The following is a 23,382-nucleotide window of genomic DNA, read 5'->3' on the forward strand; positions in this document are numbered from 1 at the left end:
GGGACAGCAAATGGGCCCTTCTTAATACAGCTCTCAATTACAAGGATTTAAATCCTAAAGCCTGCCTTAAGGTTCTGAATATCTTCATTTTTCATTAACTTTGAGGCTCCTCAGCACTTCCAGCTCTCCCAGCCTTACTCCAGCAAGAATCTCACTAACAAAGTCCCCGATTCTAGGCTTTGTAGCTATTGCATCGGTACACAATTCTGCGTTAAAAGAATCCATGGATGACCCTTACTGTAGCCCCAAAAGCTCTGTGTAGCGACTGAACAAATTGACAAAAGGGGAGAGATGAATTACAGCTTTTTTTAAATGTTTTCTGAGCATCTCTGCAGCAGAGGCATTTGGAGTTCTTGCCCTTCCCTCGGGAATGCTGCTGCTGTTCTACCTCTAACAGCACAGGCTCCCCTCCCCTCCAAGCCAAAGCAAACGTACCTGACACTTCAAATAGGCACATGGGAAAGAGCTTTTACAATGCTTCGTCCCTTGTCATTTTACCTCTGAATGCCGCAGTCTACGTGTATTTAAAAAAAGAGCACAGCTCACAGAAAAAAAAAAAATCTCCTTTTAAGCTGCTGTACTCCCCCCAAAGATGTGCTAAAACAGGAAAAGCAATGTTTGGTGGTTTAGGGGCTTTTTGCTAGCATAACTAGTTATTCAACAGCGTTGCAGGAGGATGAGTGTAAGCGAGGGTCTGTCTGGGACTTTAATCCATGCCTAGTTTTGCTTTTTTGTAAAACAGAACTAAATACGATTTCTTGAGCAGAGAGGAATCAAAGAAGTGCAAAGGTCTTAAATTCATACTAGTATGTGAGGGAAAGCAGTAAGAGGCTAAATGTTTACCGCTAAAGAAGGAACAAAAATAAATTTAGTAAAGATTCTTTAGAGGATGTGATCTGAAAGCACTGTAACTTTAATCAGGATATCCACAATAACCTACTTACATCCCCTCTTCCATAGAAAGCTTGTTACAGCTCCCCAGATCCGTGACGGATACTGCCTTCACTTCAAGCAAGGTGTTCCCGTAAGTCTATGTGTAATATCACCAACCTGACTACAGATTTCATCACTGAGTAGTAAAACACTGAAGGACCCAACCCCTGTGAGCTGCTGAATCCATTTTAAGAAGCCGGGCCAATCATCAGGGAGTGAGTTGGTAACTACAGACCTAATTGCAGAGATGGAATCTGCTCTGCACTTCCAACACATCCTTCTTAAATCACCATCTCGCTTGCTTTGATTGTAACTCTTTTGGACAAAAAGCCGAGGTTGCACAAGGAGCAGCAATAGCCAGAGTGTCAGTGATGACGTATGGAGGGCTTTGGCTCTAAGTAACCCAGGCGTGAGCTGCGGAAGCCTCAGGCCCCTACTGCAGCTGGGAGAAATATTCCTAACTCCCATTATTCGGCTTAGGTTGCACAAATGCCCAGCGTAAATAAATACTGCCTATTTGTGCGTACAACTACAGCGCAGCGTGTACTGAAGTTGCATGCCTACAAACAGTCATGTCCTCAACCAAGAACCAGTTTGAGATCCTCTGGGATGTGCAGCTCTCTACCATTTACACCTGAAGCCTCGAAGCTTATTGTCCAGTGCCAAGCAAGAGGGAAGAGCCGCAATCAGCACGTAGGTAATGCGACATTTCCATCGCATCAGATGAAGAACCTTACTGTAGTTGGGAAAGCTCATTTGTTGCGCAGCAGTGAAGAGTAGATCAGGCCTCCTATAGTGCATTTTACCTCTAAAGTACCCCATAAGAAGATGCCTGTTACTACTTTTCCTAATCAAAACACAGGTGTTAAGGCCTGTCTATTCAAAAGGAATGGGTGAGCTCAGAGCTTACATTTCCAGTGAGACTTCTTAAGCGGATCTGATTTTCAGAACCATGAACAATCACCCTTTGAGAAACTGTCTTTTATGCCAGGCACCCAGAAAAAAAAAAATCATTTTTCCAAATGCAGATCTGAGTGATCAAATATGAGAGTTTCACAAGACAGTTACTCAGCAAACTCATCACCTGGTTTCCGATCTTTTGGAAGATCCGGTACAAATTGATGCAAGAGACTACAAACAATTTCTTTTGATTTTTATAATAATTAATGCTAATAGAACTTTTTCCCCAGCCTGGATGTTTCCTTATTCAAACGCTTGTGCCCACTGTATTTTACCATTATCATAAAAGCACAGTAAGAACTGCATCAGCTGTCAGGGATGCGCTTTTGCTCACCAGGGATTGCGCTGTATGCTTTTTTTGCATACACCTACCCAAATCCACAGCAAACCAGCGCAAGTTCACGACTTTGTGAAATGGTAGCAGTTTAAAATGGAACATGGCATATCCTGCCAGTAAGAGGGCTATTTTTTCCCCCCTAATTTCTATTGAAACGGAGTTTGGCCTATGTCACACATTTAAGCGTTTTCAGTTCTACCAGTTAAGAGAGCAGTGGTATATACCACACTAGTCAGGTTATTAATATAGTTGAACTCTTTAAATGTTGCTTTTCAAAATGCCAACGCAAGCAGAACACAAAAATATTGGTTGCCATGTTTATTTTTTAAACTAAGCTCTGAATTATACAAGTGTAAAAGTGATTAATTAGCCCATAGCTTTTTAATACTCCTATAAAATATGACTAAATAGAGTATTTCAAAAGTATGTACAATATAATGGAAATGCTAACATAATCTGTCACAGTGCTCAGACATACCACTGTAATCAAGTCTTGCAAGATAGTTCAGTCCGTTACTCTGTACAAAGAACAGTCTTTCTTTTTGCAGAAAGCTTTTTCGCTGTTGCTGAAGGGGGGGAAGACCAAAATAAAAACAACCCACCCCTCCCACCCAATTTAGGATCAGATAAATGTTAAATAATTTATCCATGGGGCACATTTTTATAGTATAAAGCACTTTATGATAACTATGTAGCCTTGTTATGGTTGAGGAAGGGATGCTCTTGCCATGTTTTCTTGCATGAAAACAAAGTGTACTCCAGTGTGTATATATACATGCTAGGAAGGGGGGACTCAGTCCTTGCCTTAATTACAAAAATCAAGGCCACAGAAATTCTTTGTTCTTTTGTTCCAAAAGAGCAGATTTCAAAAATACCCTTTCTCCGTGCATTATAAATATTTTCATGCTTTTAACTGTACTTAGGAAGTCATTAAAATTTCGATTTTGCATCTGCAGAGGTCAGAAAGGACAAGCAGGCAGCAGAAATGGCAACTGTACTCCCCTGATTTCCTCCTTTCATTTCCAAGCAGCAGCAAGGGCTGCTCAGCAGAGGGCCCCAGGCCATCGCTGCCAGCCGCTCCCACAGGCTCCTGCTTTGGAAAGGGAATTAAAAGGACGTCGTCTATGTCACTGTGCATCAGAAGCTGTAATGTAACACAGAGGTTTTGTTCTTTTTTATAGTATCACGGCATGAGAGAATCTACTTTCGCACTGCGGACACCCTGTGAAAAGTGCAAGTCAGAGGGACTGAGCTCATAGCTGCTGCACAAAAGAAAATTCCCACTGAAGTAGGGGCTCTGCCTGTGAATTACTGAATTAAATAGGGCAGTTACTCTTCCAGATGGTCAGCAGTTTTTGAAAGAAGCTCTTCTTCTATGCCAGGCAAGAACCAGCCTTTAGCAAAACACCAGGTTCTCTTAAATGCTGTTACTTTTATGACAGGGACATTATTCCATAATACCTGAAACATTTTTCTATGATGACCATTATTTTATCATATAAAGGCGATACATAAGCTTTGACCATAGTTACAACAGGCTTCCTTGAGTTTTCAGGTTTGTAGTTGTGTTTCTATTTCTGCGCTTTAACCAACGAGCCATGTTGCACTCCCTCCTGGGCAGTACTACATAGATTTGTAAAGACAAAGAGTAGTCATTGAATGAGGCCTGGTTTTAAACCTGTCTGAAAATGCACTTTGAGGAAATAACACTTAAGATCCAATGCTTTAATTTGCAGGATAGTTTTACATCATTTGAGGCCAAAGTCTGTAGTTAGAACTAAGTCTCTCCAAAGTACATGGATACAAGGACTAGACTCAGCCTCCAACACTTTTGCATGTAAAAAAATCCAGAGTATCAACTTTGATTGAGATGATCTCTGATTGCTTACATCAGTTTAGGATGTGGCCAGTAATTTCTCCCATACAGCATTTATCAACCAAAAAATCTTAACGTGTTTAATTCTTACTCTCCCTGTTTGTATTGGTCTAAACCCCGTGGACCTTAGCAGTCTGTATCTTCTCAAAAAAGACAGTGGTGTTACTCCTGAAATACTGTAGGTGGCCTATGACGGTGTTTTTACCAGGAACATCAGGTTATAGTCCTAGGGCAGTGAGTCACAATTTATTTAAATCAATTCTAAATGCATCATTGAAAAAAATAATTCAAGTGCAACATCTACGGAATTACTTTAAGACAACTTTACACAGATATCATGAGGATATTAAAGCCCCATTTCTTGTTCAGTCTCTGCTGTATTTAATGTGCTTCTATTAGTGTAACACACGCACAATAATGTCCATAATGCAGTAACAAGAATCACATTATAGATAAACGCTAAGTAACGCACTACATCTCAACAGGAGTATTAGGGAGCTGTGGTGGTCAGAGAATGAGCTACGTGAGAAGTCCTCGTTCTCAGAACATCCTCACCATGCATGTTGAGCGTGGCATCTCCTGTCTCCACCAACAAAGCAACCCACATTTCTTCCTGGAAGTACCGCAGCGCCAACACCCTGGCAAGTGGGACTCGACTCTGCTGAAGCTTGTAGCTTCACTGCTAATGAAGGGTGGAATGGAACCCTCCCTCAGAAACCAGCTCATTAGGTCTTATGATAAAAATCTTGATTACAGAACCTAAGCTGACTTCAGATCCTAGAATGAGCTTCCAAGATGTATTTACTTATTTTAACTTGCAAAGGATTTTAAACTGTGGAATCTCACTGTGCCATTTTATAGTCACTTTTGGGAGTACAGCTGCAGCTAATTAGCTTAAAAATCCCACCGTATCTTACACATATGCTCAGTTTTCTGCAGTATTGATTTCAGTGGAACTACTCATGTGCATAAATTAAGCGCATGCTTAAATATATGCAAAATCTGAGCTCAAATGTCTACAAAATATGTTCTCAAAATGACAAGTACGCATAAAAAAAAATCATCATGGAAGGTCTGTCAGACAGGGAATCCAGTATCTGCCTGCTGTCAGCCATGATGAAAACACAGAACAGTTTTTGGAACCCAGTATACATTGCAAGTGAAAGAAACATGCAGGACAGAGTGAAAAAAGGGGATTCAATTGCATGCAGTCTAATTTCAAGTGTGTAATTATGGTCCTGTTTTCTTTGGCCTAAAAAAAGAGAAAGAAAAGAAAAAAAAACCAAAACAACAAAAGAACACCAACTAACGTCTCCTCACCTCCGCAAACCCAAACTGCATACAGCTCAAAAAGGGCTTTAAAGCACAGGAAGTGGGGAGGGAAAAGGTCTGAATATTAGGGATGTACAAGTAATTACTAACAGTTTCAGGGCTATTCAACACACCACTAGGAAAGCATTCAGCCATTCAATACTAGAATTTACAGCTATGACAGAAAGCAATGAATCCCATCTTAAACGAGCAGTCACTTAGCTTCTCTTCCTTCCTCAGACTCAGAGAGAAGTACCACTCACACCTTTATGGAAGATAAAATGACAATCCCTGTTGATATTCTGGCTCCCTGCTCCTCAGAGAGGAGGACCAAAAGACACCGGACCCTCCAGCCAGCTGCTGCCTCTGCCCTCAGCCCAGAGAGCTCCGTCTCACATCCCTGCCACCATTAAGGACCAGCGTACTCTACAGCTGTCGGTGCAAGAGGGTGTTTTTCTGCTGTTTCTAAAAATGTTGCAAAGATAGTATTCCTTACAGAAGATTTCAGGGAGATGAAAAGGCCACCAAGCTGCTAGTAGATTAAAACCAACACACATGCACCCCCTTAAAACAAAAAGGGGGGGGAAGACTAAGGTCTGCTGGGGAACTAAGGGCAGAGGAGCAGGCTGCTTGATGAAGAGCACTAGCATGTATTCTGGGAGCCTGATATCAGCCTAATCGCCCACCCTGAACGATCTCTCTGGTAGTGGTGTTTCAGCATGCAAATTATAGCTGTGAAAAAATCCTCAGACTGAAACCCTCCCCTTGTTTCTTCAGCCTTGATTTGTCCTTTCCAGAAAAATCTATTAGTTGGTGTGTGATATGGTTACACATACAAAGATCTTTTTCCTAGCCCTTTTATTACATAGGCTTGATTACTGTGAAGGGATTTCAATGAGTTTAATGTCCTCGTACTCAAAAGGCAATGGCTGCCTTTCAACAAAAGAAAGCAAACAAAAACCAAGAGCTGTGCTGGAGGAGAGAAGTGCTGCTTCTGCCGAGAGGCTCAGTTAGATACAGGAGGTGGCAGACCAGGGCGCCGAGTTTGAATGATTTTTGGCTTTGGAGAATTCTTTGGGTCCTCGTCTTCTTCCATGTCGCTGTCGCAGACATGCACTACCACACTGGGAGTGGACTCCGTTCCTGCGTGCAGCTCATATTTCTCTCCTGGAAGCAGAAAATATGGTTAGATCAAAGGACAACTGGCTGAGAGGCAGCGCAGGCCACACTCTTGGTCTGCAGAACACTCCTGCACCTGGATAGGGCAGATAAGTGTGTGCTGCTCCGAAATACAGGTGAGGGCAAGCATGGCTAGACTGTATCAGCTGTCACAACAGGTTCTGGGGATCCTACCCCCGAGGGGCACTGATCACTGCTCTGTAAGGCACAATAAAATACCCTGGTGTCTATAATGGTGCTTTGCACCAGTATTAGTGGCCAACAACACTGATAAAAAAATAAAGGAGACAGAAGTTTATGGTTAAGAAGAGGGACTGGAAGTCATCTATCAAACATTTGATCTGAGGTCATGTCACACCTCTTGGGCTGGCGCTATTCTTTTGTTTTTGTTGTTTTCTTTCAGTCTAGCATGGCTCCAGTCCCATATAAAGTCCACTAGATTTTGCTGCAACTTGTCACCTCCAGACAGACATCAATACTTGGTCTGATAGCTCCAGAAATAAAAAAATACATGTATCTCCTCCAGACGGATTTTGAGATTCAAAGCTCTTTAGCTGGGGCTGTAACAAATTCTGTCTCTACAGATGAGATAGTACAGTCTAGAAATGCTCACTATCAGGCTAAATGCTTAAAGAGTACATCAGATTTTCTAACTATGTGCATTCCTTATTTAAGTACTCCTGCGAGGAAGATGAATATGACTTAGGTGGTTACCTGCAAGAGTCCACAACAAATGAAGGAAGATCAGGATCAGACATAGGACTTTCAGTCCTGCATCCAGTCCGTTGGCACTACATGTGTTTTGGATTGTTCACAGGATGTAAGTAGCTATTGGATATTAAATTACAAGGATTTAATTTAAGACTGTAAAGAGAAAAAATCCTAATGCTGACAGTTCTGACACGATGACTTGGTCTTTCAGAAGTGACAAACACCCATTAGCAGCTCTAGAAACTAGAAACCATTCCAGATAATGTGCTGGCCCCCTTTGCACTATTTGTCATCACTCTCATCTCCAAGACCCACAAACTGCAGTTAAATTAAAATAGGCTTACAGTGACCACACGCACACCTGATAGCTTGGATTTTTTTTTCATAAGATTGCTCCAGAATCACTGCATATTGCCTGGAAAATACTCTGAGGAAGAGGAGGTCCCAATACACCTAAGCTGACCTGCGTTTGTGGTGCAGAAGCTCCGAAAACACCTGCACACAGGCAGAACCTGGCAGTGGTGAAATGGCAGTCCCTACCTCAAACCACTTGTAGTTTGCTCATGTTACTAATTCAGATTTTTATTTATTAGCAACTTTGTGGCAGAGTAATTCACGTGAGGAAGGAGCTGCAAGTTTGGCCCTGCGTTAGCACATGCAGTTCTGGGACTGTGCTCACACGCTATTTGTGCTGACAAATTCTTGGTCCAGGTAAGACCGGGTGGCTTGGGACTAGAGGACATGCTGCACTTTTGCCTAAAAAATAGGAGGCAACTAGTGAATAATAGCTATAAGTCAGGCATCTTGCTGTGAGAAATATTTTACTGCTGTGATACCATTAATGTTGACATTTAACTGCTCTATTTTTGGCAACCTTTCCTCTGAATCCAAATTGAGCAAAGCATTACAGGTCTTGCTGATAGGCTAAAATATAAAAAGAGAAATAGCTTGGTTGTGCTGCATTGAGAAATTATATGGTTTTTCTTTGCCTATTTTCCCTGCGGGCTTCAGCTAATTTCTCAGCTATGGGCTGACGTCAATGCTGCCATCCAGCACTGAAGGCTACATTGGTCACTGTCAGCTACCAGCAGCTCTGCAGTGCTGTGCACACACAACCCTGGGCCCTTTCCTCGTACACCAGCACCGTGAAGTAAATCAGATTCACTGCCTTCTTAAAAGGTAATAATCCCAGTTCAAATGCCACATTCTTTTACTGTTCAAATCCTTCCCAGAAGGACTCTTTCCACTGAAAAAGAACAGTGGAAATAAGTACAGACACAAGGAAAAATACTCAGATGCCTCTGGCACAAGTAACTGCAACAGCAATTAATGTCACTTTGCAAATCAAAATGTGATGCACTCATAAATTAGGTTTTTAAGGCATACAGTTATTTCTGAGCATAAATGAGCTGCAGACTCAGTTCTGTACTCACAATTATTCATGCCTGCAGAACTGTGGCTCAAACTGCAGAAAACCTTTTTATGGCTGAGCTAGGAACACGACAACAGTAACTACGGGACTTTTATGCAGCTGTATCTCGGTCCTGAATGTAACCGTTGTTTGTGGAAAAATACTAAGGTAATAAGTACAAAGTAAAAACCCAGTAGATACAGCCTGGTTACTCCTTCCCTTCTGCTTTTTTCAGTGTTTTTTCTTTCCTCTTAAACAATACCTCCAGCATATTAAAAAAAAAAAACCACCAAAACTAAATTCTTAGCAGTTAGGCTAGCGGAGTAATGGTTGAATCACTGCAATCAAGTTATGCTTACAAGATACAGGCTGTCCCAAGCTAAGGGTAGGAAGTGGAGTTAGCGTAGTTGACTCACAACTTGTGTAGTTAATATCACTCAAGCACTTGTCCAGTCATCTCCTTGAGCTGTCTGACGCTGCCTCCTTTGCGTTCTCAGGCCCTACACTGCCCCACCACTGCCCCTTCTCCCACTTGCCTGGAGAACTCCTACAGGTTGAGCCAAAGGACACCTGGGGACAGGGGTCTTTCTCCTGCAGCAGTCTTTGGGCTACCTCTAACCCTTAATAATAAGTTGTTTAAATATTCACGTAAGCTGAGATAACAGTGGAAACTTGCATAAATTTACTGAGAAAAATATCACAAAATTTATCATATATGCTCAAACATCTAAACCCAGCCTTCAGGATATAACGTAGGGAAGAATCAACCTGTGGCACCTCCACCATATAGATTTGTCAGTAAATGTTCCTAACAAACCCCTGAAAAGAGCAGTGATGTTCCTCTATTCCTTTGCTTCGCATAAGAAAAAAAATAGGAATTGGAAGTTTCACTATTCAACAATGGCCCTAGCCACTTTTATCTCACTTGGCATCTTTTGTGGCCACATTAACCACAAGCCTCAGGTGACGCAAGAAAGATGACCACAAGAACAGCACAAAAGCAACTTACGATATTTCAGAATTAAAAATAACAGCATGTGATTTTCTGTCCCTTTGTGAATCAGTACTATGACCTTTCATTGATGGTGCGTCTCTTGTCTAATGAGGCTCTTTTGTCCAGCAAAGGGTATGTTCATATACTTACTTAATAATGAAGAAACGGAAACAATTCTATGCAGCTACCTCATCCCTGATTCTGACTCATGATCAAAGGTTAACGGGTTCAGAGCTGTCCATTCCATGTTAAATGTGTCATTAACATCACAGAAACACCATCCTTTTATAGTCCCTTCATCCAAGCACTTTACAAATAATATGGTGCAAACAACGGGTGGTCCTTTGTACGGGTGCACATTTACACCAGAAGAGATACAACGACCCATCCCGTATGATACCTCCTCTGCATGGATCTACCTTAGGCAAGGTGGAAGAGTTGATCTCTGGAAGCCCTGAAGTTACTGACGCTGCAGGACAAGGGTCCCCTCCTCTCCTGGCCAGCAGAACAAGGCAGAGGGAAAGCTTTCGACACCCACAGCTCTGCGCACCCTGCCCCAGCAATGGGAGGGAAGGGCAGAAGCAGCCACAGAACAGAAGGGAGGAGAACGACAGAGATGGAAAATTTTAGCTATCACCCATCTGCCTGCCCATCCATCCCCTTTTCAATCCTCCCTGGAAGTTATATGAAGTATTCAGTATTTCCTTTGAATCAGTGAGAACAAACACGAGACTTTGAAAACCCCCGGGCACAGAAAACTTGCAGCGCGAGACATGGTTTGAAATCCCCGTGTGCGGCATTTACTGGGCAGGGTCCTGCCCTTCCCTGTGCAAGGGTGAGCCAAACGCAGGGCCGAGCAGGGGCAAGAGCTACGCATCCTCCTCAAGAAGCCCAGCTAGAGCATGGCAGGGACATCTTAATCGCTCAGAGACAAAAATGAAACGCTGACCCAACCCCTCCTCTGACCGCCAGTCATTGGCAGACCCACCAGCCGAGTGGCACCGACTGCTGCAGGGTCTCCTTTCTGTCCTAAGGGGTGTCACCGTCGACCTAAGACCCATCACGCATAACACTTCAGAACAGTGCTTTCCTAATGTGAAAAATGTATTTTACACGACCTGGAGTGTAGCCTGAGGGCATTTAGGAGGTGCAAAGCCTGCTGGAATGCTTATGAGGGACCGGGAAACGTGGAGAGAAGTGAAAACCGGTACAAACTTGTCTATATGGGCCACTGGAGATGGTGCCTAGCCTGTACTGGTTTTCAAACAGCGCCTGAAATTGTGGAGGTGAGTGCTAACTGACAGGGCAAAACTGCACCGGGGAGCCCACGGAGCAGGTCAGGACCCTGACCCATATTGCACGTTGTTGTTTAGTGCAGATCTCATCAGCAGAGCCACGACCTGTGAATCAATCAAAGCCTTCGGAGAAAGGCAACTTGTCCGGGTGACCGCCCTGTGGGCAGCAGGCAGGGGTTGGAGGTGGCAGGGGAGGGCCAGGGTGGCACCTGGGATCCTGGGGAGAGGCACTCCGGAGTGCGGAGTTAGAAAGCGAGGGGGTGCAGGGCAGTCTGTTGGGAAGAAATTGGGGTAACAGGTTTGAAAGAGGCATCGGGGGAAGGAGGGAAGAAATATGCAGGTTGGGGAGTGGACAGGGAGAGGGTAGGACTGCTTTCCAGACAAGAAGGGACTTACTCTCATGCCAAGGGGATGGTTTGTAAACCGCTGCAGTAATAAATGGCAGAGCAAACATAGCTGCCTTCTCTGAGAGGAGTAGCTCTGCTGTATGTACACAGCCTACACCTGGAGACTTCCCTCCCCCTTACAAGCATTTCTCATATAAAATTATTGCCTGTATTCCTCAGTGGGGTGAAACTAAGACCTTACAAAATGTTATGGAAAAGACATGAGGGCCTAGACTTAGCCAACAGCTCGGCAGGTTGCAAGCGTTGCTGCAGGAAAGAGTTAGGTCCAAGTCAGGCCAGGCAGAGACACGACCCGGGCTCGACAGGCAAACAGCCAAACTACCACCCTAGTTCAGTGCAATGCCTTTCTATCTTCATCAGTATTTTAAACTACTGGAAGTTCTCTGGACAGTGGAAGTGTTTTTCATCAAAGAGATTAACGATCACGCTTCTTTATTTGCAGTATATTGAAAAAATTGTAGGGCAGTGGTCAGAACCAGGCACAGGCACGGTTCCTGGCTCCGAGTGGTCTATGGCAATCTGTTCATGCCTCGTTTAAAGCTCCATTTCTGCATCTGCAGCGAGCGAGAATATACATCAATCAGCCAGAAACTTAATTAAACATGCCATGGTCTTCTCTAAGAAGTAAATGCACCCTCACCAATCTCAATGTAATGTTGAAGGACCAAAAGCCAACCTCCTTTTGTGCACAGCAAAAAGAAATCTTTTCCATTAGACCTCTGAGATGCCAGACAGTCATTGCTGCAGCCACAAGGCTACAAAAAAACCCTCAACAAACCATACCTGAGCTTGGAAAAGCACAACACACAGCAAATCTGTTAACTAGCTTCCAGCCTATTCATTTTACTCTGGAGCAAATCTCTCAACCTGTGCCCCTAGGGACAGTTTGAGTCTCCAGTTTTTTGGCTATGATGATTACGGCAACGTGCTGTGAAAGGAGATGACCTGTATCCATGGAATGGGAAAGCAGCGTGGGTCTGCGTCCAAGCAGTGTATCTTAAATCCCCAGCGAAGTAGGTCAGTAAAACTCATCATATACTGAGGACATACAAAGAAACTGTTCACTATTTACACGCTCAAATGAGGTTTCCTGGTCCTCAGATATTAATTTTACCAAATTAGTGTATTTAATATAGCAAAGATTCCTCACTAGTTAAAGACACAGAAGTCAAGCTCTAACATTCAGAGTTCTGTGAACAACTGTGTCAGTGAGTATTTTTTGATAGCTGATAAGCCAGTTACATTTTTTATTGTTTGAATGAAGAAAAAAATAAATCTAACTTAGCTGAGGCTAACAGTGTTACTTGATGTACAGCAGCATGTTTTACTGATGTGATACCGCGAAATGAGTTTTGGTGGGATTTGTTTTTCAATGAAATCCTAAACATAGTAAATGCACAACTGAGAACTGCAACACTATTTTAAAACCGCCGCTGCAGTTAACTAAAATTGATCTCTGTAACAAGTGCTAAAAATAGAAAGAAGAGAGCACACAATGACTTTTCATATTGCTCCCTGCAGGCTCCTTAAATATGAGTGAATATGACCTTCACGCAAAGCTGTCCCAGAGTGTGGGACAATGAGTGATATTTCACATTCCACTGCTCTAGAACAGGAATTGATTTATTACCCAGCTAGCTAGGGAATTCGTTTACATGTTTCTATTTATAACACTGCTGCATCAAAGGAAAAAAAAAAAGGAGGTTTTTGTTTTTCTTTTATTCAGCAGTTTAGAAGCAAAGTATCAATTCTGGAAATAATACTATGCAATACAGTACGAAGTGTTACACCTGACAGCCTTTTTCTATGGGCTTTCCTGCTGAAGGGCAATAAACATGGGCATCTCTGAGGTTGTCCTGATACATATTTCCCCGCTGTGGAGATCCCATGTGAAAGAGATACACGCTAATCCTGCAAACCTTGTGAATCACGGAACATCATCCTGCACCCCACGTGTTTCAGCTGTGGGTTACTCTGGTGCAATTACACAAAAGCCCCAGTGATAAGATGTCTGCAATTGGAAGCTACTCTCAGAACAAGCAAGCAGCATCTTCGGTACAGCTGGGGAGAAAACAATTCTCTCATCCTACAAGAATTTCAAAAATAACCTGATAAATTTTCATGAGTTCACCCCCCACAATTGTTATTAGATTGGATCTGAAGTGTTTTATTTCGGTACGAGAATAATTTAATAAGCTATTTTTTCCTTGTGGTTTATGAATGTGAATTAGACTGATTTCTAAATGATACTGTTTAGACCTGAAACTGGAACCTTTTCCATTTTGAAAATTTTAAAAGAGGATGTTTTAACAGCTTTGAAAGAAAACTATTTGTAAAGATGACTTAATTAAATCCAAGGTAATCCTCTCCTATGAAAAGTTCTGGTTTCATCAGATAAGCATTTTCTAAGGGAAAGCATTGTTTTGAAAATCTCAGGTAGCTTCAATTCCTGGCATTAGCTGAAGACGGGAAGTCAGAAGAAGGCCTATCCACACGACTCATTGACATCTATCCTACGATGACACGGCTACAACTTATCCCATTTCTTCTGCATACAGTTTTCAACAGAAAATGAGCAGCCCTAACAGAGCAATCCGGCCGGGATTGAGGAATGGTAGTTCTCTCTCAACAATCTTGTTAATGTGAGAGATTCTCCACTCTGGTGGAGATGCAGTGATGCCTAAATGATGAAGTATTCTGCATCTTGGAATGCAGTACCGAGCAGATGTGATTTCAAGCAAGAACTCCTCAAGTTCACGGACAAGCATTTGTCCAGTCCCCACCTAAACCATCAGTTGCCTCACCTAAGCACAAACCCCAGCACGAAAAATGTGTAAGCAAGCTTTGATCTGCTATTCAATCAAACAGCACTCACGAGCTGCAGATAAGAGATAAATCTGTATGTGCATATGGCAAAACTCATTCTTAAGCAAAGAATCAGGTGACATGGATCAACCTAAATGCAAAGCTTTAACGCAACTTAGAGCCTTTATGCCAACTTCCTCTACAGTCACATCTTGCTGCTGTTTCTCGTCTGCATTTTCTGACACATTTTCACACAAGGACCACAAGCTTACCTGGTCCGAGCTTAGAAACTGCATAAAGGAGGTCATAGTTGATGACAGGTGTTGCATCATCTATTGGTTGCCACCCTACAGGTGGGGAGGCTGGAGGCGAGATGAGAAACTGTTTTGCAGGCTGTGGTGGTGCCAAATGAAGCTTGTCTCCATCTGTCTCAGAGGTCTGAATCTTTAAAGCATAACAAACACATTGTTTAGTATAGGATGGGTAAATGGAATGATTACTCGAATCATACACTTCTCATACCAAATGCCACCCAGGCAGGGTTTCAGCGTCGGTCTCAGCAGAGAAGGCCTGGAGATGAATTTCATCTCAACCTTACAGATGGTTCCTCTACAGTAAATACACTGTGGGGGGCTGTTATATGAGCAAAGCTACAATGTTTGTGCCTATCGTGTATGTTCTCTGAGGATAAATGCAAAGCTTTGGTATCCACAGCTGCTAGTTCAGTGATTTTTGAGGCTGAAAAGATATTGTTGTGATCTACCAGTCTAAACTCCTACATAAAAACAGACATTAGACAAGAAACCAGTGACTCCTGCACCAAGGCCTTATAAGTAACTTCAGAAAGGTTTCTTTCGTTGAAGTGATAAAGGAATCTATTGTGTTCCTTAGTCATTTGCAACTAATTGTTCTCATTTTATTTCCCTCTTAAATTATCTAGTTTAATTCCCGCTCTTTTCTGGTATATTAAAGAAGCCTCGACATAAATTAATTATGCTACAGCCGTACCTGAGCAAGTTGACAACCAGCTCGAGCCCAGAAGCAATAAAGTGTGTTTGCATGACAGCAAGCCTGAGACAGCATCCTGCTATACCAGAACGGGTTTGCAAAGAGCCGGTTTGGGTCTCTCGACTCCATGTTCTCCAGAACTTCTAGTGCTGGAAGTGCTTGTTGAGTCTGGCTCAGGCCCATATAAACATACACTGCTCCAGACACCGTGCTGCTTGCACATATTCATCCCCTGGACACAACTAATAAGCTCCTTTAAGACTGCACGTACTGGAAAGCATAGTGCAGATACCTAAATGGCTTTGCAGGAAATCAGCTTAGATGTGGAGACTAATCACTATTATGCACGTTTTTCTTTTTCTTGCGTTATCCTAAGCTTTCAATTAACCTCCTGATTGTGCAGTTAGGAGTGAAATGATTCTCAGATCTGCTTAACAGCAGGTTTTGAAACCTTCCAGAAAAAATTCAGAGCCAGATCTAGGAGATTAAGGCATATAAAATGGGATTGAGGCAGATTTTCAACACCTAAATCCAACTGTAAGATCTTCGGAACTCCTCTAACCCATTAAGCATATTGTTTTTTTCACATTCGTCCTCCTGAGGTTCTGCTTCTGCCTAGGCTTAAAACTATTGAGCTATTCTGCCCAGGCTGCAGAGACTCAAAATGTTAACTGCCTCTTAAGTCTGACTGACACCTTCAGATGAGCCTGCCCTTAACCTAAGGCCTCCGAAGGACCAATCCCAAAGCCTAAGTGGCCACAGCAATTTATTAACATACATTCAGAAGAGGTGGTGGTCAGGTTCTCAACCTCCCTCAGCTTTCTGTGTCCTGGCTGGGGCCCAGTACTCACCCAGGCTGTGGGACATCTGGGTTCTCTATCCCTCGGCCAAGAAGAGCTGAACCCCCATCTGACACTTCCAACAGATGGATATAATCACCTATGGCCCCAGGCTGGCGGTGTTGTTCTCCCCCTACCTTCTTCCTCTTACTTAATCTTATTAAATTCCTTTTAGAAAATCCACACATGTATTCAGTAAGACAAAAAAAAAAAAAAAGCAGGAGGAAGCCTGACTGTGGCTCAGGGTTGCAGTCAAAGAAGTAATTCAGCCCTATGTTTTTTTATGAACTTATAATACTTTACATTACTGCTTTTTTATGGTTAGTTTAGAGAGCTACCCAGAGAAAATACCCGATGTTGTAAATCACTTCTAAGCTATGTAACTTCTGTGTGTTCAATAAGCAACTTGGGTCCTAAGCAGTCCTTTAAATTTACTGCAGACCCACTGGGCAGGTGCAGCTCAGGCAACATAAGGACGTTTGAGTGATCTTTTAGCAGAGAGATTGGGCATGCAAGAAACCTTTATTACTTTTATTCAGTGCTGCTGCACAGTATTTCTATAAAAGCTACGCACTAACATAGCAGCAGATACCAGATTTCATTACCTGTGCAAAATACAACTTTAACTTCTTCCCTCTGAACTGTGTTTCATGCAGCTCTATTCTGGCACGAGCAGCTGATTTGGGACTGCTAAAATTTATCCGCACACGCCTGAAGCTTTTAAACAGCTGGAATGTCACGCAGTCATCATAGGCACGGAACAAGCCTTCAAATTTTTCCTGCAAATGAAAAAGAAATAATGCTGAAGATTAATTTTGTGCTTTCACATCGGCCTGTGTCAGAGGATAATCTGAAACTTGAGGACAACTGTCTAACCGGGAGGTTTCAGCCTGTGGCCTTTTGGGGTGGGCGTCCATAGACTGAGAAAGGGTCTGTGAAAAGAAACTAAGGAAAGCACTGGTCTGGAAGTGCTGAACTCTGCGAAATGTTTGGGGGAAGGAGTCTTCAAGTTGAGAACCCAGCAGCTATTGAACTTCTAGTAAAAGTTGAGCAAAATTGCGATAGTGACTTCTGAAACGAAGCTGAACAGGGCATGTGACTGAAAATACCAGACAGCTGTGGTCTCATCTGTACAAAAGCAAACATTGGGCTGAGTTACAATGGAGTCAGCAGACAAAGTCAGGGCCACTGTAACTGAGGGTTGCATTCACATCAGCACTGCAGGGTCATTTTGTATCGCACGTTATCTTTTTCTCGATGTTGTCATTTACATACTTAGCACAGATACACACTCATTCCTTGAGAGTTCCTGTAGCAGCAGAGAAAAAAATTAGATAACTGCAAACAGTGACCTGTCCCAAAGATAAATGTCAGGCTTAAAAATGTTTAGCTGCAGAAGTCTACGTTCAAGAGCACATGACACAAATATGGATATTTTAATATTGCAAAAGAAGGGTCTGAAATGTACCGCATCTATGGACCTAGAGATCAACAGAAATTCAAGATACGTTGGCAGCCCTGGAGGGTCAGACTCTCCCTGCAATTTCTATGTAAGCTATGCTCGCACAGAGGACTAGTTTCACATCATCAAATAAACCCAAAGTCCTTAAATCAGTTCTGAAACACTTGCACAGGTCTTTTCATTCACACAAGCACAGATTTATAAAGTGTTAAGACTGAAAGGGAGCAGTTATCATTTAGTCTAGCCTTTGTGTTCGCTCAGATTATAGACTGCCATCCAGCGAGTCTCTCAAAGCCTTAGCATTGCAACTACTGCAACCAAGACTTGATGTCTTAGAAGATGGAGAATCAACCAGATCAAAGCCCCTTCTTTTAAGAGTTCTTTTTCCTGAAAAAAACCAGTGTTTGAGATGATTGGCCACACCATTTCATACACTGAGGGCTATGTCAGGTGGAGAGGTTTGTATAATTACAATAACCTGATGTTTTCTTTGATACGTCTGCAAGTAAGGACATTTTTACATGTTTTAAAATATAACTTCTTTTCTTCTCATCCAGGAAAAGAATTTCTTATCCCTTAGACTGGATAACTGGTAGAGGCTGCAGAAGATGAAAGAGAAAATGCAATTTATGTAATCTCATGAATACCTCAGTTCTCATCAGCTGATCAACCAAGCAAGACAAAGAATCCAGAACTTCTTAGAAAAATGTATCGTGAAGCTGCACCAGGGAGCACACAGATACATGTGTTAAAGAGTTAACTAGGAAAAGAGACCAGTGTCATCGCAAGAAGTACGAAACACTAATGCGCATGTACCAGATCTCCTTTCATTCACTGCCAACTCTGTGGTCTTCTTCCCCATAACTGATATTCCATCTCTGGCACCCTTTCAAAGGAACTTCCCTGTGGTCTATTAAGCTTTCATGATTTTCATTTCATTTCGCCTGACCTCACTCACCTCCTCCTCTCACCACAGCAGATACTTTGGAGGAATTAAGAAAAAAAAAAATAAAAAGAGAGAGGAGAGCGCTGAGTGGTTTGGTTCAGGGTGAATAGAGGCGTGCAGAAATCCCACAAACAGTGTGAAGTTGATAGGTTTGTACAAGCGGGTCTAGTCATACCACCTAATGTTCAAATTGTCAACATTTCACACCTGAGTTATGTTTTTTAACTGCTTTGCTTACAGTTTTGCAAAATTCCATTTTCCTGAGCAGAAGTCTACAGCCAGTGGCATTTGTATAAAGGTCAGCCAAAAGCAGCAGTCATCTCAGTCCTGTCCTGCTTGGAATTTTGATGCTATGAGCTTCATGATGACCAGGGGAAGCAGGCTGGGGGAAGGGAGAGAAAGGGACAGGAGACCATCGTATACGTAAAGTAGGACTTACGCAGCATTCAGAAACATGCAGTACTGTGTATAATCTAAATAAAAGATAATAGTGACTAATTAAAGCTCATGTCTTATGTTACCTATATTGCCTATTTCAGACTTCTTCAGTATTTTTTTAAAAAGCGCCTTGAAGTAAACACACTTAAATACATATATATATGACGTATCAAGGTATTTACTTTTTTATATATATATATATGAGATGATCAAGTTTTTACAACAGAAGTCCCAGAAGCTAAAAATAAGCAGCAAGGTGAATATTTCCTAGTCCTCTGTAGCAGCTCTCAGTTTCTTCACAAGTCAACAATGAAATCATACATCATATAAAAAAATACATATTTCACCAACCATGAAAGAAACCATGCATGGACTTGTCTGGACACTGGGAAGTAAGTATTATGACTGACTATTTACTAGGAAACAGACTCTGCCTGTATCGACATTACAGCATTTTTTTTGCATCAGCCAGTCCTGTGTGCCTGCCCTCTTTGTGCACAGCATATATGACAACCCAGAACCTAGATCTTGGTTAAGAAGGGAGGACATGAGACCCCACCTGCAGTACTGCATCCAGCTCTGGGGTCACCAGTATAAGAAGGACATGGAGCTGTTGGAGCGAGTCCAGAGGAGGCCATGAAGATGATGAAAGGGCTGGAGCACCTCTCCTATGAAGACAGGCTGAGACAGTTGGAGTTGTTCAGCCTGGAGAAGAGAAGGCTCTGGGGAGACCTTATAGCAGCCTTCCAGTACCTGAAGGGGCCTACAGGAAAGCTGGAGAGGGACTGTTTACAAGGGCATGGAGTGATAGGACAAGGGGTAGTGGCCTTAAGCTGAAGGAAGGGAGATACAGATTGGACATAAGGAAGAAATTCTTCCCTGTGAGGGCGGTGAGGCCCTTGCACAGGTTGCCCAGAGAGGTTGTGGAGGCCCCCTCCCTGGAAGTGTTCAAGGCCAGGTTGGATGGGGCTTTGGGCAACCTGGGCTAGTGGAGGGTGTCCCTGCCCATGGCAGGGGGTTGGAACTAGATGGGCTTTGAGGTCCCTTCCAACCCAAACCATTCTGTGATTCTATGATTTCAAACATGGGTCCAAGAACAGTGAGCACAAGGAATGTTCTGGGCACATTTCTGGACAAAACTGAGATGCACTCTCATTAGGCACCAAAAGGGACAGATGGGAGTATCTCTAAATAAAGCTGATTAAGTACTGGATGCCAAATGTAATACTGGGAGAACATTAAAGTGCTATGGACTTTATTCTGCTTACTTTTCAATTTGATACTGGCACAGCTTTAGAGATCAAGCTTTGATTAACACTCCCAAAAATGCCAAAGGGAGGAGGGAAACCAAGCCCTCTATTTGATATTAGTACAGGGCAGTCTCTCCACAGTGGGGACATATCCACTGCACCGACTGAAACTGCATCTCCCATTAAAAAGATTCATACATCTGAATTTTTATACATTTTCAGCTGATAATAATAATGACCTCAGCAAAGGTCATTAATCAGCAACTGCAGTTAATGGCCCTCAGCTGCATCTTGAGCCATCCCAACTCCTCCCAGCCTGATATTAATTCCCATGAAACGCCTTATGGCTTAATTGCTATTGCCTGTGACTTCTAATATCTGCTGAATGTACTTATCTGGATAAAGGTCTTTCAGAGTCATTCCAATCTATAAGAAAATGTATCATATATGTTTTAAAGACCCAAGCAAATTATCTCCCTTTCAAGTTTTGTGGATAAATTATTCAAGACTCATAATCCTCTCAATTCAGGACTTTTAAAGTGCTTTTAGGATTCAGTATTTTTAAAATGCTTTTGGAAAATAAGTCTTTAAACTTTCACAATACTTTGAAAACCCCTGAAAAAAAGCAAAGGAACATCCAAAGTTAAGCAGCAGCGTTGCCACTCTTAAAAAGTCTAAATGCAGAAAGTCATGAGTTATGCGTTTATATTTCTGGGATTTTGGCATGTTTTCATCCATCCCAATTATGTCTCTGTGAGACCCAATTAATGCTCTGGCAAACGTGAGTATCCTTCATTTGACCAACACTGCAGAAGTTCTTCTCACTTCTCCCTTGTGGGCTCCGTGCCTTCTTCCCCTCCCTATTCCTTTGCCCAACGCTGGGCACCTTTCCCCGGTTCTTTCCTGTCACCTTACGTCTGCTCCCATCACCCATCCTTCACCACCTCTAGCAGTTTCTAAAGTTTGTGAGGGTTTTGGTTTTTTTTTTTTAATTAACAAAATTAGTAGGAACATACTAATTAAGGCTGCTGATTACTCAAGCTTGATTGTTATCACTTACCACAGCCAATGCAGAGGACAAACAGCACCATCCAAAGAAGAAATGAGCACCGGAGTAACAGACACGAGCTAAAAGCCTCAGAGTACAAGGGCAAAGCTATACACTCCTGGACTAAAAACTATTTCTACTACTAAACGGGAGCTCACCCGGGAACCAAGATCCTGCCAGTCACACGATAAAAGTGATCCGGGAAATGCAGCCATAAGGAGGCAAAGAAAATACTGGGTGTATCTGGAAAAGTATTTCCAGTGAAGCAAGGAAAGTATTAACAACATGATATACGGCACTAATACACCTCATTAAAAATGCAGGTTTCGTTGCCTGTATCCCAGATAGATTAAGCCAAATGGGAATAGATTCAGATAAAGGCTACAGGGAATGAACAACTTCCTGAATAAGAAATGAAAATGCTTGGCTTATTTAGCAAAAGAAAGCGAAGTCTGAGAGGAGATGGGACAATCATCAGTAGTTTACCAGAACGGTGTGGAGTAAAGACGAAGTATACCATATAGAGTAAAATACTAGACGACTCTGTTGGCATAAAACAAGTGGAAACGATTGGCATAAACAGGTTTAGGCTAGAAGTTAAAGAAGGTTTCAAACATCAGAGTAATGATCCAGAAACAACCTTCCAATTACAGCAGCAGCGGCAAATGATTTTTTTTAAGATTGAATTTAGTTAGTTCATGCACGGGACTATGACAAAGTATCGACACAACAAGCATTGTAAAACACGACTGCCTGAATTAGCAAGTGAATTGGGTTCCGACACAGCAAGTTCCTGTGATTTATTTCCAAACATTTCTTTCATGAATAGCTCCACTGGTATTGTGTTCATTCAGGACAAAAGCCAAGGCCTAATTCAAATCAATGGAAGTCTTTCCACAGACATCAGCGAGCTTTGGATTAGAGCCCTAGAACTCACAACACAAATTACATTTTATTATTCAGTGTGTTTACGCTCATTATCACCCTTGTTAGACTTTTGATTTAGGAGATGGCTGTGATTTAAAACTTTAGTCTAATCCTTTTTCCTAGAGTTTTGCAAGCAAATAAAGCAAGCATTTTTCCCATTTTAATTTTTCCTGTTCATTTATATAAAAGATAATCCAATGAACTAACTGTACACAATAGGGCAACTCAGACATAATTTACAATTATGAAATATGTTTTTCCTGAAATTAGTTCTGTACCGGATATAAGTTTTTCTGTGAGAAATAAATTAATATCCCAGGGTGAAATGCTTTCTGTTTCCACACAGCCATGCTGGTTTCAACACTGCAGATCTCGTGCAGCACAAGAAGAAAGATGGAATTTGATAGAACATAAGGAGGCTGTGCACCAAAGAGTCTTGTAATAAAAACATTCTACCAACAGATTAACTGGCTGGATGGTCGCCCTCAAAGAGTTGTGGCCAGCAGCTCGATGTCCAAGTGGAGACCAGTGATGAGTGGCATTCCTCAGGGTTCGGTATTGGGACTGGCACCATTCAACATCTTTGTCAGTGACATGGACAGTGGAATTGAGTGCACCATCAGCAAGTTTGCCGACAACACCAAGCTGTGTGGTGTGGTCGACATGCTGGAGGGAAGGGATGCCATCCAGAGGGATCTGGACAGGCTGGAGAGGTGGGCCCATGTGAACCACGTGAAGTTCAACAAGGCCAAGTGCACATGGGTCAGGGCAATCGCAAGCAAGAAACAGAAATTAAGGTATGAAGTGTTTCCTACTACATCTAAGTATAAGGAAATCAGTAAATGATGTGAAGGGGAAGGGATTATCTGAATTAAAATAACCAACAGCTTTGGTATGAAAGAAAGACTGCCCATTAAATTGAGGAGGTTATTTAGCACTAGATCCATAAAATTTCAAAATGCCATTGGCCCAGAAGTAGCAAAAAGGCTAATTACTCTCATGAAAAGGACAAGAAGAAAAGATTACAGTACAGCAGTATGCATTTCTTTAGTTCTGAGAGGGAAGAGAAAAAGAGAAAGAGAAAAAGAGAAAGAGAAAGAGGAAAAGAGAAAGAGAAAGAGAAAAAGGCTCTGATCTGTCTAATCAGAACTTTAAAAAATTGAGTTCACCTCAAGCGTTTTTAACAATTATTTTATGAGCCACAGAAAACAAGCAAGCAGCTTGATATAACTCACATGTGAAAAT

At 42.2% G+C, this 23,382-nt stretch overlaps 1 protein-coding gene across 2 annotated transcripts in view; it reads right to left on the reverse strand.

Annotated features, from left to right (window-relative positions):
* Positions 1 to 2,100: 2,100 nt before the first annotated feature.
* RCAN2 (regulator of calcineurin 2) overlaps positions 2,101 to 23,382 on the reverse strand; it is a 91,731-nt gene continuing 70,449 nt past the window's right edge. For both annotated transcript variants that reach the window (XM_054821458.1, XM_054821459.1), the window contains 3 exons: positions 16,672 to 16,845; positions 14,492 to 14,663; positions 2,101 to 6,584 (listed from right to left, as the gene is read on the reverse strand). In XM_054821458.1, coding sequence (XP_054677433.1) covers positions 6,424 to 6,584; positions 14,492 to 14,663; positions 16,672 to 16,845 — 507 coding nt within the window. In that variant the 3' untranslated portion in view covers positions 2,101 to 6,423. The remainder of the gene's footprint in view (positions 6,585 to 14,491; positions 14,664 to 16,671; positions 16,846 to 23,382) is intronic.

This window comes from Grus americana, chromosome 3, assembly GCF_028858705.1.
Source record: "Grus americana isolate bGruAme1 chromosome 3, bGruAme1.mat, whole genome shotgun sequence".
NCBI classification, from domain to species: Eukaryota; Metazoa; Chordata; class Aves; order Gruiformes; family Gruidae; genus Grus; species Grus americana.